General features: G+C 42.7%; 1 protein-coding gene across 2 annotated transcripts; it reads right to left on the bottom strand.

Annotated features, from left to right (window-relative positions):
* Positions 1–256: 256 nt before the first annotated feature.
* LOC146648375 (zinc finger protein Gfi-1-like) lies at positions 257–4,984 on the bottom strand. 2 transcript variants are annotated; one of them, XM_085388141.1, is made up of 7 exons: positions 4,839–4,984; positions 2,945–3,148; positions 2,613–2,813; positions 1,684–2,081; positions 1,402–1,539; positions 1,037–1,202; positions 257–948 (listed from the first exon to the last, which is right to left on the bottom strand). In XM_085388141.1, the coding sequence occupies exons 2-7, from the start codon at positions 3,054–3,056 to the stop codon at positions 770–772; spliced, it is 1,194 nt and encodes a 397-aa protein (XP_085244267.1). In that variant the 5' UTR covers positions 3,057–3,148; positions 4,839–4,984; the 3' UTR covers positions 257–769. The 2 variants fall into 2 exon arrangements, with proteins under 2 accessions (XP_085244267.1, XP_085244268.1); XM_085388142.1 differs by lacking the exon at positions 4,839–4,984 and adding an exon at positions 4,272–4,735.
* Positions 4,985–13,696: the final 8,712 nt, after the last annotated feature.

The raw sequence follows: 13,696 nt of genomic DNA, 5'->3' as shown, positions 1-13,696 counted from the left end.
GCATGTTGTTGGAGACTGTTGGTGTTGCGCACACAATCTGTGGTGAGATATGCCCAAATCAGATCCTTGAAGTTTTAAAGCTGTGGATGTTTAACGTAGGCGGGGCCAAATAAATCACACCCAGCTTCTTCTTTTTTTTCTCTCCCCTGAGTGAAAACGCCATGTGGGCACGCTGCTTATTGCTGCTGCTAGAGGAGCTCCTCCTGCAATAAAACCAGCGCTATTTCTCCCGACTTCCTTTACGTGGAGGTTTTATGGCGCCATAATATCATTTATTATACGGGTATGCCAGCAATGCGCTTGTCTGAAAATATTTGGTTTTGACCAGGTGGCGCATGCAGCGAAACGTTTCTGCTATTTAATATCTGAGATATAACACCGAGACGTGATTGATGGGTCTGCACGGCTGAGCGCACAGCTTCTCGTTTGTTCACGGGTCAAACGAGTGGACCGGTGAACGATGGGTTTAGCCGGTAGAGTAGATGTTTGTGGATAAAAACTACATGTGTTTAACCGGTAATTAAATGTAGAAATATGGGGGAAAAATGACAACTGCGCTCCTTAAGTTAATATTTAATCCGTTAAAAAGGCTGACTAAAACAGCACGGTAAGCTTATAAAAGCTTGTGAAATTATTTAGTAGTTTTTTTTTTTCATAATAATAAAAACACAACAGATAAATAAACAATCAGCGTATCTTAGGCTAAGTAGGGGGGAAATAAACCAATTACAGCAAACTTAAAGCGCCACAAGTTTCGATTAACTCCTGCTTATTTCAGTCCGTGCTGCGTCTCTTTGTGCCTCCTCAGATCCACTTTCCTCTGGAAACCTTTCCCGCAGAGGTCACAGCCGAAGGGCTTGAAGCCCGTGTGTTTCCTGCTGTGCGTGATGAGGTTGGAGCTCTGACTGAAGGCCTTCCCGCACACCTGGCACTTGTGCGGCTTCTCACCTGCAAGCAGGGACAAAATGGGAAACTGTTAGGTCTTATTTTTCTTTTTTGCACGTCTTGATTACTTTGACTTGCTAAAGCGTCTCACCTGTGTGAATGAAAGTGTGTTTTTTCATGTCTGACTTTTGGTGGAACCTTTTCCCGCAGTACTGGCACGGATAAGGCCGCGTGTCGGAATGGATGAGCAGGTGCGTAGAGAGGGTTGAAGAGCGCTTGAAGCTTTTGCCGCAGATCTTACAGCTGAAGCTCCTCTCCTGTAAAATACAGCATTCTGTCAGTGTCGAGAAACCTGGAAGTATCAGATTTAAATGTAGAAATGCAGTTTAAGCCAAGTCAGAGAGGTTGGTAGTGGGAAAAGAAAATGTCATCTGTGGCCTTTATGTCGAGGATGTGGATCTAAAGCGGGTTTAGGGGACGTGTGCACTGGTTTATTTCCGGCTTGGAGGCCCATACCTGCGAGTGAACCGCTCTGTGCTGATCCAAGCTCACTGCGTGTCCGAAGGTTTTTCCGCATATCCCACACTCAAACGGCCGCGTGCCGCTGTGCGACCGCCGCACGTGAACTTCCAGCCCGTGAGGCGTGGAGAACACCTTTGGAAAACACATGGATGATTCCAAATCAAACCCAAAATGAAGGGAAAACAATAGAGAAAATGTTAAAGAAGCGAAAAGGAAAACTGAACAAAATAAAAAACTGAAAATGATGACTTTAAGTGAAATTAGGGAAACGCCTACCTTGCAACATTTAATGCACTTGTATGATCCACTCGACTCGAGGTTTGCGCGGATGAAATCGTTCTCAGACTTGATTTCCGCCACGCGGGCCTGTTGCTTCGCATCCAGATACAGCTCGTCTCTGTCCCGCATCCTGCAGATTTGGGCCGTTGAAGAATAACCCTGGTAACATCCGGCCGCGAGGCCCCGCTGTACATAAAGGGACTCACTGCCGCTGTCCTCTCCCCTGTAGATGCTTATAGGTGACTGGGACTCCCTGTGGCTCTGGAGGTGGTGGTGATAAGACCCCTGAACCAGATGTCTCAGCTCGGTTCCTGAGTATGCCGACCAGGAGTACGGGAAGATTGGCATGTTCGAGTGACCGTCCTCCGCTGCAGGAGTGGAGCATTTCTCAGAATCTGAAAGTTAATTTGGATATCTTTAAAAACTTCAAATAATGTCCTGCATTAAAAAAAAAAATGGACACCTGGAAAATGCACTGCACTTTATTGGACATGACTCCATACCGTGCGTAAAAGTCAAAGCAGAACAAAACAAAAGTTTTAAGTCGTTATTGGGTCGTGTGTCCGGTCACTAATCACAAGTGTCCTTTTGATTCTTTCACCAAATATTTTATATGTGAAATAGAAGATATGAAATATAATTATTCGTATCTTCATCACTTCATCAAAAACCTTAAAGTTTTTATGTTTAATTTATAGCCCAAATAATTTCTGCTTTAATAAACAACAACAATAATAATAATAACAACAATAATAATAATTAATCATACACAAATATAGTTGGACAAGTCGGGTTGAAAATGCGTAAAGGTTTTGACATCTCATGAACCCAACACCAAATGAAACGAAGGATTAAAAAGAGAAAGAGAAAAATTCTTTAAATTTTAGACACAAACTGATGATATTTTTGTCTTGATAAGAACAGACCTGGTGAGGACGAGGGGGACGGGGGACGCCAGAAATCACAGTCGGAGGACCGGTCACAGGCGCTGCCTCCGCAGCTCAGCGGGGAGCTGGAGGACAGAGACCTCGGGGACCTCAGCCGCGACCCAGGGGACAGTCTGTCAGCGCCGGTCCTCACGTCTTCCTGCTCCAGATTGGAATCGAACTCGGCTTGAGATTTTGTTTCTATATTGGCACAAGAGGATAATCAATGAAAGGAGTTATGAATTTGTGCACTTGAATTTTCAGAATTCCCACTAAGACGACTCCTTTTTCTTCCCCAAGTTTCGTGCGTAATTACGCACAAATGCACCCACCTGCGCACACATCAGCCATAATAGTGTCCAGTCTACTGTAGTCATCGTCGAAGTAGCGGTGCTGGTGGTAGCTGTGGGCCCTTTTGCTTTTCACCAGGAAAGATCTCGGCATGTTGTTGAAGTTTTCTTCAGTCTTAAAGCTCGGCGCTGCTCGGGTCCGAAATCCTTCACGTCTGTCCCCTCAGCGTTGCTCTGACTTTATCTCTGGACAGATTGGAACACTATTGGTTGTCAGGCGATACGGTGTTAGGATTTTTGGCAGTCTATTACGCATGCGCAGAGAAGCCGTATCGTTTACCAGGTGACGCCGGGCAGGTGACCAAAAGTGGAGCCACCTTCCCCTCAAAGAGTAGATATGCGTCTGAAGACCACATACTGCGCTTCAATTCAGTTTACTGTAACGGACGTCAGCTGAATCACAGAAGAGGAAGTCTATGTATGTTTACGTAGCTCGTGGAGTAACGTCAACTTAAACTACATACGGCCTAAATTAAAAGCATATGGTGTAATAATATTCACTGATATTTTTATGAAGTAAACATGTTTAAAGTAATTTTGAAAATTTTACGTATAATGACATCTTTTTTGTTTGTTTTTTCCCATTTACAATATTCTAAAGGCATTAAAATACATTTGGAGCCGAAATTTGATTTGTGTCCTGAGAAGTTGATGTTTGTATATTCAAAGCATAAACTAACTGAAATTATCATAAGTAAATAAATTAAAATCAGTTGATTATATATAATTTGGATAAAGTGAGACATGAGAGTTGCGGGTTTGAGGCTGGTGAATACAGGCAGAGCAGGCAGTGATGGATAATGACCTATTTGTTTGACTGGTTGTAAAGTGATCTCGTTAATGAGACGGCGCACGGCCGCTATGCGCAACAGCCTGTTGGTGGGGAGCCGAAGTATCCCTTTACAGTCGCTCTGCTTCAGCTTACCCGCACTGACTTCAGCCTTATTGTTTTACATTATTAAAACCTCCTCCAGGCTAATAGACAGACCCAATTAAGCAGTGCACTGAACAAAAGTACAAGAAGAGTCACATGCCAGTGCCAGCTGGAGAGGATAAAAATGTGTAAATACTGATGATGATAATAAAATCACAAAAGCGAATTTTTCCCCCTTTAAGCAGAAATCTGTCAGGCTCAAAATGCAAATCATTGCGAAGATTTGGGTTCAAGGTCATACTAAAGCAAAGCGGTATCGATTTTATCCGTTTGTGGGAACAGACTTTGTTTGATGCAGCTGCAGCAAGTTAGAGACCTGCAAGCAAAACTCAGATAGCCGAGGCACGAAGCCGAGCGCACATGTCCCATACTCACACGGCACTGACACCGCAGGCACTAATATCCCGGCTTCGAGAGCACACACTCTCCAGATCTCTGTCCGCACTGGGTCTGACTGTCAGAGAGCCGCTTCTCATACTGTCTCAACGCATTCACGCGTGCACACACACACACAGGCGTGCGCGAGCTCCTTGTCCCTCCTGATCTCGTCCCCTCCCTCAAAAATTAATTTTAATGTCAGTCAAGCATGACGGTCAAACAAAAACACTGATTCATCTTTTGATAAAAGAGTCCCCCAGTGCCAAAATCGTTCTGCATTTGCGTCGCACAAAAAATAAATCCCGCTGCCTTTTTAGATTTCCTTCTCACGACTGTCACTCACAGCCCGCACTCCGAGCCAGATTTCTGTCCATTTCTCTGTGATATTAAAAACAAATTTACATCGGTTTCATATCTGTGATTGCCGTTATTTTTTCCTGATAAGTTACCAACGTTTACTTTCATTATTGCACTCACTGAAAAAAAGAATGAAACAAAAGACAAAGAAAAACAAAAGAAAAATACTTCAGCTATAAAATCAACAAGTCCTAGCCTCAAACTCACCATTTGTTTCTGCTTCATGGTTGCTTAATTACACCTAGCAAAGATAAAAATAAAAAAAAACCCAGCTCAATCGCACATTTAAATCGCCCTGTTTGAATATCAGCCGCTCTGATTATTCTTAAAGCTGTGAGAAGTGAGAGAGAGAGACACACACACGCAGAGGGACAGACAAGTGACAACAGTCAAACTCAGGGTTACACACTGACTCAGAACAGGAAACCATGCAGTGAGAAGACGCTATCAGGGCTGCCACAGGCTCCTCTCGTGTGTCTCCCCCTCCCTCCCCCCAACACAGACAGGCCTTGATTCTTGCTCTTTTAACTCTTACAGCAAGTATGTGATTGAAATAGAAGCTCAATCGCAGCGATCAGAGGGGGTGGAGGAGGAGGGTCTCTCTCTTTTTTTTTTTTTGCTTTGCTTCATTCGCCACTCATCAGCCTTGTCTACCTGCGAGTCACAGTCCCACGGGGTTAAATAAAGACTTGTGCTGCCGAGCCATGAGGTTATTTTCTCAAGCTGAACCTCGAACCCCCTTTTTGGCTCTATAGCGAGGAAAGACAGAGGCTGTGGGGGGACTCCTCATGGTTTTAAATATACTTGAGGCTACAGCTTTTGCACCACATGCATGTGAATGTTGACAAGAAGAGGTGCAGCATGCACTGTGACTTGTCACATGTCTTGATTTTGCCTCTTGCACGTCAGGTGAAGTCAGGCCTGTATAACTCCAGTCAAACCTGGTAACTATCGATAACAACCATGGGCTCTTCAAAGATTTTAAAGAAAGCCATCAAGTCTTTTGGTCTAACTAGATTAACTGTTTAAACGTTGGCCTTACTTGGTAGCTGAAGCTCACATTTTTCATCTGTACCCAGCCATCAGCATGACGGGCTGACAACTGAAACCACCAAGGAGTACTAAAAACGGCAGTTCCTGAATGCCGCTTAAGGCTCCAAAAATGAATCAAGTCTATAAGTTTGCTGTGAAGATATCCTCTTTTTTAAAGGCCCTTAAGATTTTTCAAGGGAGACCTGGCCAAGAAGGGAATCTATTACAAGATTACAAAAAATATAAACTACACTGTAAAGATGAAACGAACAGAGAAATAATAAGCAAATGAGCAACATCAGGCCAGCTTAGGCTTGGAAGCTGCAGTCTTCAGGTACAGAATTTGTGATAGAAGCTCTGAACTTTCCCTGATAGACAAAAATATTTATCTTTTGCATTTTCTAAAAGTCTTTCCCCGGCCAAGGGACAAAATAAGAAAAGGTTGATCTATCATATTCAGAAAAAATCTAAAGGAGCCTTCAGCTGTCTGCTTTTGATTGTCTGAAGTGGACCTTGACAATATTTGTGGTGCCGATGCCTTTTGGAGCATTTGCACTGCAAGTATGTGCCAAATAATACCGTTTGATCTCTGCTTAATGTGCTTGCAGCCTATCCAACAAGTCTGTTGTCAAGTGTTTCTGAGTGAATTTCTAGTATGTTATTTGTACGTTACTTATCACTAATGAGCAGATATCTGCAGGAGGCCTGGTTATAGCTGAGCTAGCTAGCATTAGCTAACATTCCACTCTCTTGTCCAAATATGGAGACTTCTAGCTCCAGAAAATCAAAGTGGTGATCCCCAGAATGCTAGAATCCAGGCTTGGGAGTATGAGTCCACAGATTATATATATAGAACAAAATCTTTGTAGCTAGTGAAACGAAACAAATTCAGGAGTGCCTTACACCTGCTTCCCCCCCCTATAATGACAAGTGTGAGTTTGCAAAAACAAAACATGTAGTTCATTATGAGTCTTCTGGAAAGTGGCTCTTTGGTGCCCTCGCTCTGTGACCTCAGTGAACACTTTCATGATGAGCTGATAGTTTCAGTCGCTAATTTAAAGTTTGCAATATGACGTTGAGTTTCATAATTTTTGACTTTATTGGTGTCAAAAGGAGGATTAAACAGGGTATGCATTACCATATGACTGTCACATTTTCACAATTAGATTGGCTTGGAACATTAGGATGGTGACAGCTAATGGGATTTTGGTAACCAGGGGGTGGCTAAGTCCATCTTTGGTATACAGTCTATGCTACAAACTAATGCACAGTACCAGACCGCCCCCCCCCCCCCCCCCCTTTATTTTTAATGGACTGTGGGCATATCAGACTGTTTACTTTCCCATTGATTGCGTGTTTGTTTCCTGGAGATTCATCAAAAAACTGCAGTCTCACATTAAGTCAAAATGAAACTGAATGAGGAGAAAAAAGTTTGTTCTTAGAAAAGTCATTCAGTCCTCTTTTCTTTGGTTTTGTTGTCGGACCAGGAAACAGAATCATTTCAAGCAGTGCTCTCTCCTTTTGCAGAACATAACCACATGAGGCTGATTTTACTAACTGCCCCAGTCTGCAGTGGATTCATGGCATAATAACCTGTTGTGGTTAAACTGACTTTCCTTGGTTTATGTCCTTCTTCAGTCCCATGTTTTCAGCAAGGAGCGTTCACCTCTGTACCTCCGGACTCTTGTGGCATCTCAATGAAAACCACATCACGCTATCTCATCCCCTCACAGGTTCCTTTGGCTCCATAGCTCTAACCACCATTTAACCTCCCCACCCCACCCCAACCCCCACCGGCTTTCTTTTAAACTCCTTCATTCTTTTTCCTTCAGTTAGACAATAAGATTTTAGTCCTTGTTTTGGGTTCAACTGTATGCCCCCCCCCCCCACCCCCACCCCACCACCCACCCCACTGGGAATTACCAGCCAAATCTCATCAAGCTCTCAGCTGGGTCCACCTGCAGCTACCAGATAGGGACAGAGTACTAAAACAATGTATGATTTACTGGATGCAGCTGAACACGAGACAGTTCTTCTTTTTCACAGGCGATCAACAAATGTGTTGCCTTTACTTGCACACTCTCAATCAAGTCTGCAGCTGTGAGCGGCGTTTGAGCTGCTCTAACTGATTCGTCTCTGTCAAAGTTTTACTTATTGGGTTAATATCCTGATATGACACTAGAGGATCACAGAGGGCACCCGGGGATCTGCAGTGGTGCCAAATCCCAAGGACACAAAAGGCTCGGAAGCCTGCAAAAACAGTGAAAAGAAACTGCTCAGCAAATCCTCTGAGTTGTGCAGTAAACACCCCACAAATCACCTCCCTCATTCATCACTTTGGATTCAGCAGCTCCCCTTGTTTTAACTGTTTCTGGTTGTAAATTTCTCTCCCCCTCCACACACCTCACCCCAACCCCGAGATACCGAGAAACTCAGTGAGGACATTGGTGTCTGGACGTGAAGAAAGCTGCTGGGTGTTTCCTGGTCATTGTATCTGTTTGCATGTCTGTGGAGGTGAGGCAACCATTCGAAAGGTCAGAGTTCAACAGGCACAGTTGAGTCTTAATGACCCTTCACTTCAGGTCACAGCTTCCAAACGGCAGGATTCAAACCAAAGAAGTAATTTTATACAGAATTTATACAGGAAGCTCATGTGTTTTAAGTCAAGGGTAAAGACTGCAAAAAGTGATGTTAGGAGGCGTTTTCTTTGCATGCTGCGAGTATTAAGTTGTTTGAACTTATGGTTTATCACACTGATGCATTTTCACAGAGAAAACACCAGTATGACTGTTTTTTTTCCTTCTTTTTTCACAGGTTGTAAAACACTGGTCACAGCTGGGTAGACGAGACCAAAGGTGGCGTTTTTCACACAAAAACTTCATCTCTGCACCATCTCTGCTCTTCCTTGTGTTAAAGCTAGCAGGCTCAGTTTAGTTTCAGCAGAACTGATTTGGCTTTGCTTAGCATTTGTGCGTCCTTGCATTATTTGCCTGTTTGCTTCAGCATGCCATCCTGGGCAAAGATCTTTTCTTGCACTGTAGAATCTCTCAGTCTCACCCAGAAAAATCTCAAAATGCACGGGCAAGAACGTCACAGGGTTAATGATGTGTGTGAACGCTGCAGATTTCACTCCACCCGTTCTTCTTCATGGGCTTTAGACGGGAAGGGAGACATTAAACTGTGTCTGTATGCAAATGAAAATACATGCAATCAGCAGTGAGAAAACGAGCAGGAAAGAGTGTGCTGTGTTTCAACAAAGTGCAGTCTTCTTATCTGTGGTGTGCCTGCGAACACATTTGTTGATGTGTGACTTTCTGCAAGTCATTTCTAGTCCACTGCAACCACAAAAGTCTTCTTTTAAATCTATGTCCTGGCTTTTGGGGATGAAAGCATGATTTACATGTAATGAATGGTTTCCTGTTGATATTACTTCAGTGCAGAAGCCCTCAAAAAATAAAAGTGAAATCCTAAACATTCCACACTTGGAAAACTAGTTCATGGAGCATCTTCTGAGAGAGGATAAACGCACTGCAAACGTAACCCTTTGTTCCGCCCACCACACCCTCAGCCCATGTGTGAACCTTTAGTAACTGCTGACCACTACTACTGCTGAGGCATGACTGGACAAGTGCTTCTCTTAATTGCGAAATCAGTTCTGCAGAAACAGAGCTTGAACGGCCATGAGCAAGCTGTCCACAAGAGTGACTGTGACTTTTCTTATCTAACACTGAGACATCTGCACCAAGAGTGACAGTGAGGGATATTATCTATTTCACTCGAGCAGAAAAGCAGAAGATCACTGCTTCCCCTTTTCAAAGTAGCTGTTCATAGAGCTAAAGAGTTAACAGGTTTTTTTCTCCCCCCTTGACACAAAAGCAGTCTGTTGACTATGTGTTTGGTACCACAGAAGACACTGCAGTCTAATACTGCGCTGATAAAAGAAAAGCCGCGTATAACTAACAACTACCCACATAAAATAAAGATTTTACCCACATTGAATCAGCGCTGGCATGTAAAATGGATTATTTTCTCTACACTTCTTTGCTTGTTCTTTTTTTCCCTGCCCAAATGTGTTTCTTGCATGTCTAAGCTGAATATAAAGGAAGATCAAGCAAACAGTCAGTTTGTGGGTGCCTTTGTGGGTGCCTTTTAACACGTCTTGTGGCACAGGTGACAAAATTCACTTACGAGCTCATTGCACTTTACTTAACTCTTAAAAAATCGAATCACAACTGCAACGTTTTGCAAGTCCACGGGCATCTGTGCACACTGAGAATTGCTACATTTTGATGGATAAACATGACGACTGTAGAGAGAGGTCAGCTGAGCAGCGCGACACCAAGAAACAAGTGCTCTGAAAAAGTCTGATCAGTCACTGCCACAGGAAGGTGAAGCATGCGACCCTATGAAGGCATTTTTCTATGTGATTGTTTGTCTTCATGAGTGTTTGTGAATATCTAATTGTTCATCATGACTCAGTGAGTTGTAGAGGTGTGAAAGCCTTAGAGCATACGCCCGTTTTGACAAACTGTGCAGTCTGTGAAAGTTATCTCTGATTGCTTTGCTGCTCACACCAGCCCTGATGTATCTTTGAGATTGAAAAAAAAAGCTTTGTTTACAGAGTACTCTTCTGCACAAATTTACAAGGTGCTCTGCCAAGATACTGAAACAATAAACCAAACACAAGAGATCAACTCCTATTGCATCAACGATGAACTGAAATTCATAGATGTGCAAGAGCAGGATTGTCTTCCTGCCCTTGTTGGAGGATGGGATGGCAGAAATTTTGTTGGGCTCCTATAATACCTGGAAGCCAATTAATGACCCTGGAGCTCATATAAAAGGCATGTTTAAGCCATTTTAAAGCAAAAATTCACTTAATGCAACTTCTCAAATGTGCATGTGTGTGCGCTTTGTAGTAAACTCAAAATCATTGGGGTTTGACAGTTTATCAGGCAAAAAAAAAATGCGCAGAGGAGGGATACTGGATGCACTGGACAAAAGCTGTTGAATATGGAGCTGCCAGGCAGGTGGAGACCATAGAAAAAATACATGGATGTAATAAAGGAGACATGGAGAGGGTTGGTGTGACAGAGGAAAATGCTAGAGATAGGGTGAGATGGAGACAGACGATCTGCTGTGGCGACCCTTGACAGGGGGAGGAGCAAGAAGACGAAGAAGAAGCTTTTCTAGTTTTACTGCACCTGCAGCCATCAGGTACACGAATGACGTAAAAGCGCATCCTTTGCTCTGCTATCTCAGAGCAAAGGTCCTGGATGCAAAGGCAAACCCTTCTCTGTCTCCCCATCAATGCTGCCTTCTGCACCCAGCACACCCTCTGAAGAGGTCCTTAATGTCAAATAATAATAATAATAATAAAAAGCACAGTGGAGTCATAGTTTGCATTGTTGCCTCACAGCAAGAAGGTCATGATTTCGACTGCACCATCTGGGATTTCTGTGTGGTTTCTCATATCCAAAGACATGCAGTTAGTGGGGTTAGGTTAATTGCTGACCCTGATAAGGATAACAGGAAGAGAATGGATGAATAATAATAATAATAATAATAATAATAATAATAATAATAATAATAATAATAATAATAATAATAATAATTGATGTAAAAAACAAACAAAAAAGACCGTTTTGAACATACCTTCATGGGAAATGAACTCACAACAAACCAAATAAATAAATAAGTAAAATAATTTAAGTATTTAAAACATACTCATACTGTGGCCACAAGAAGAAGGAACCATAAAGTTAATATTTTAAAGCGTGTAGGAAAAATGCTCTGATTAATCAAACGGTCTCAGCTGACGTTGATAACTTTCCTGCTCCAGCCTAAAATCAATTTCTTTCCACACACGCAAAGAAGGGAGGCTGCTTCGCTTTGCTTTGATGCGCACTGAGTTTTGCAACTGGTGTCAGGTGCTGATTTTCTCTGCGTTGCTCCTGATATTCTGACTCTTATCTGCGTTACTTGCCGTGTCCGAATGCGTTCCACGTCCATGAACTCTGCGGATGACATCAGATTAATCACAGCAGAGTAACACCATAGGCGGGGCACTGCTTTGCTCTTTGGAAATAGGTGGTTTCACATGGTGGGATGGAATCTTTTGCTGCTCTGGCTGCTCACGTCCCCCTCAGTAACAGCTGATGACTGTCTGCTCACTCATCATATGGCGTCACTGATACTCCACCTCACTTTTACAATGTGACTGAATTATAAATAGAGATCTTGGAGTGAATATGAAATAATAGCTGCTGTTTTGCATTTACACGTCAATAATGACACTATTATAAATATTGAGGGTATTACCTAACTTGCCTCACAGCAAGTGGGATTTTCTCAGCATTGTAGCATTCTTTAAGCTCTTGATCACTTTTATTTGACATTTGTTTTACAACATAATGTTAAGTTGACTTCATTAGCCACATTCCTTCTCATAAAGAAAGGAAGAGCTTTTTATTCACCGGAAACAAAGATGGAAATACGCAAATAAAAAAGAGAAAAACCATTTTGGTCACAAATTCCATTTAGAGTTTTCCGCTGGACGGAACGTTGCCCTTGTTGTGATAGATAAAAATGTTCAAATTTCCATTTTTCTGAGCTCTTTGAGCATTTATCAGCCATGTTTGTCTTCACTGAGTCTGAGAGTTCAATGCTGACCCTGGAAACAGCTGTTGAGGTGAAGAAAATCCCACTAGTGGGTCCATATAGTCAGGTGCTTGTTTTGGGAAAGGAAATGTAAAGTTAGGGCAGTGAGGGTCAAACCAGCATCTGGAGCGGTGATAATACAAGAAAAGAAAAAAGCAGAGAAGCAACATTATTCTGGCATCTCTTTACTTGTCATTTTTACAAGGAAAATTTACAAGTTCCAGTAACAGCCCACAGACCTTCCAGGTACAGAAGTGCTTATTTCCGGACAATAGCTCCACGACTGCCAAGGAAAAGTGAAAGATTTCTCTTACAATATACTACAAGTGAAGGACTCAACGCCCACAGCAGTGAAAACTGAAGTCAGAGGAGCCTAAAAAGCAGACTGTGAGGCCTGAACACTAATGTCAGAGAGGTTAAATGAGGCCACACAAACTGCATGTGCACACTGGGCTGCCAGCTCATCTACCTTAGATTCTGATTCAGCTTTCAGACATTGTGACCTCTCTGGGGACTGAGAGTCCACCCTCCCGGCAGACTCGTTTCCAGCTCGATGCATCAACATTGTATTGCGTGTCTTGATTTCACCATCGTGGAGGATGTGTCACCAAAAATGTGCTATCACATCAGACGCTTGGCGTCACAGAGTGTATGTGGACAGCACATGCGCAGGGCTGCTGTGGCCCTGCGCATGTCACCTCAAAGCTTTTCCTATTTTCTTCTTTTCTCTGTGTAAATTTAAAATCCTGACACACTGCAAATGTCATCCTGCTTTCTACGGCGTTGGTTTAAAATGTAATAATCTCTTATAGATCTAATGAAAGATTTTTCTCAGGTATATTTAACTTAAATGTGCCGCTTTTATTCAAATTGGGAAGCACTTTAACTATGCTTTTTAAAAATGCAATCAAAATGAAGTTATTATTATTATCCATCCATTTTCTACCACCTATCTGGGATCAGTTTGTGGGGACAGCACCTCAACAGAGAAGGCTAGACTTCTCTCACCCCAGCCACCTCCTTCCAGCTCATCCAGGGAGGATGCTGAGACCTTCCCAAGCCAGACAAGTCCTAAGTCTGCCCACAGCAGGACATGTCCGGACTGCCTCACTTAGAGGCATGCAGGAGGCATCCTGGTCAGATGCCTGACTCAACTTAACTGACTCGTTTTAATGTGGGGGGGAAAAGCACTTCTACTCCCTCTGATCCCTCTGGAATGACCAAGGTACTCACCCTCCTTATTCTAAGTGGATTATTAATTACAAAAATGATTAATTGAATATTAATTTATATAATTAAAACATTTAATAAAAAATAATATATTTGCCATTTTAATTCATTAATGACACAACAGTTATTTAATGATCTATGTG

This window comes from Rhamphochromis longiceps, linkage group LG18, assembly GCF_057381845.1.
Source record: "Rhamphochromis longiceps isolate RC_006_pf linkage group LG18, R_longiceps_female_GT1.1, whole genome shotgun sequence".
Lineage (NCBI taxonomy): Eukaryota > Metazoa > Chordata > Actinopteri > Cichliformes > Cichlidae > Rhamphochromis > Rhamphochromis longiceps.
Note: the sequence above shows the minus strand (reverse complement) of the source record. Positions and strands in the feature narration are given on the sequence as shown.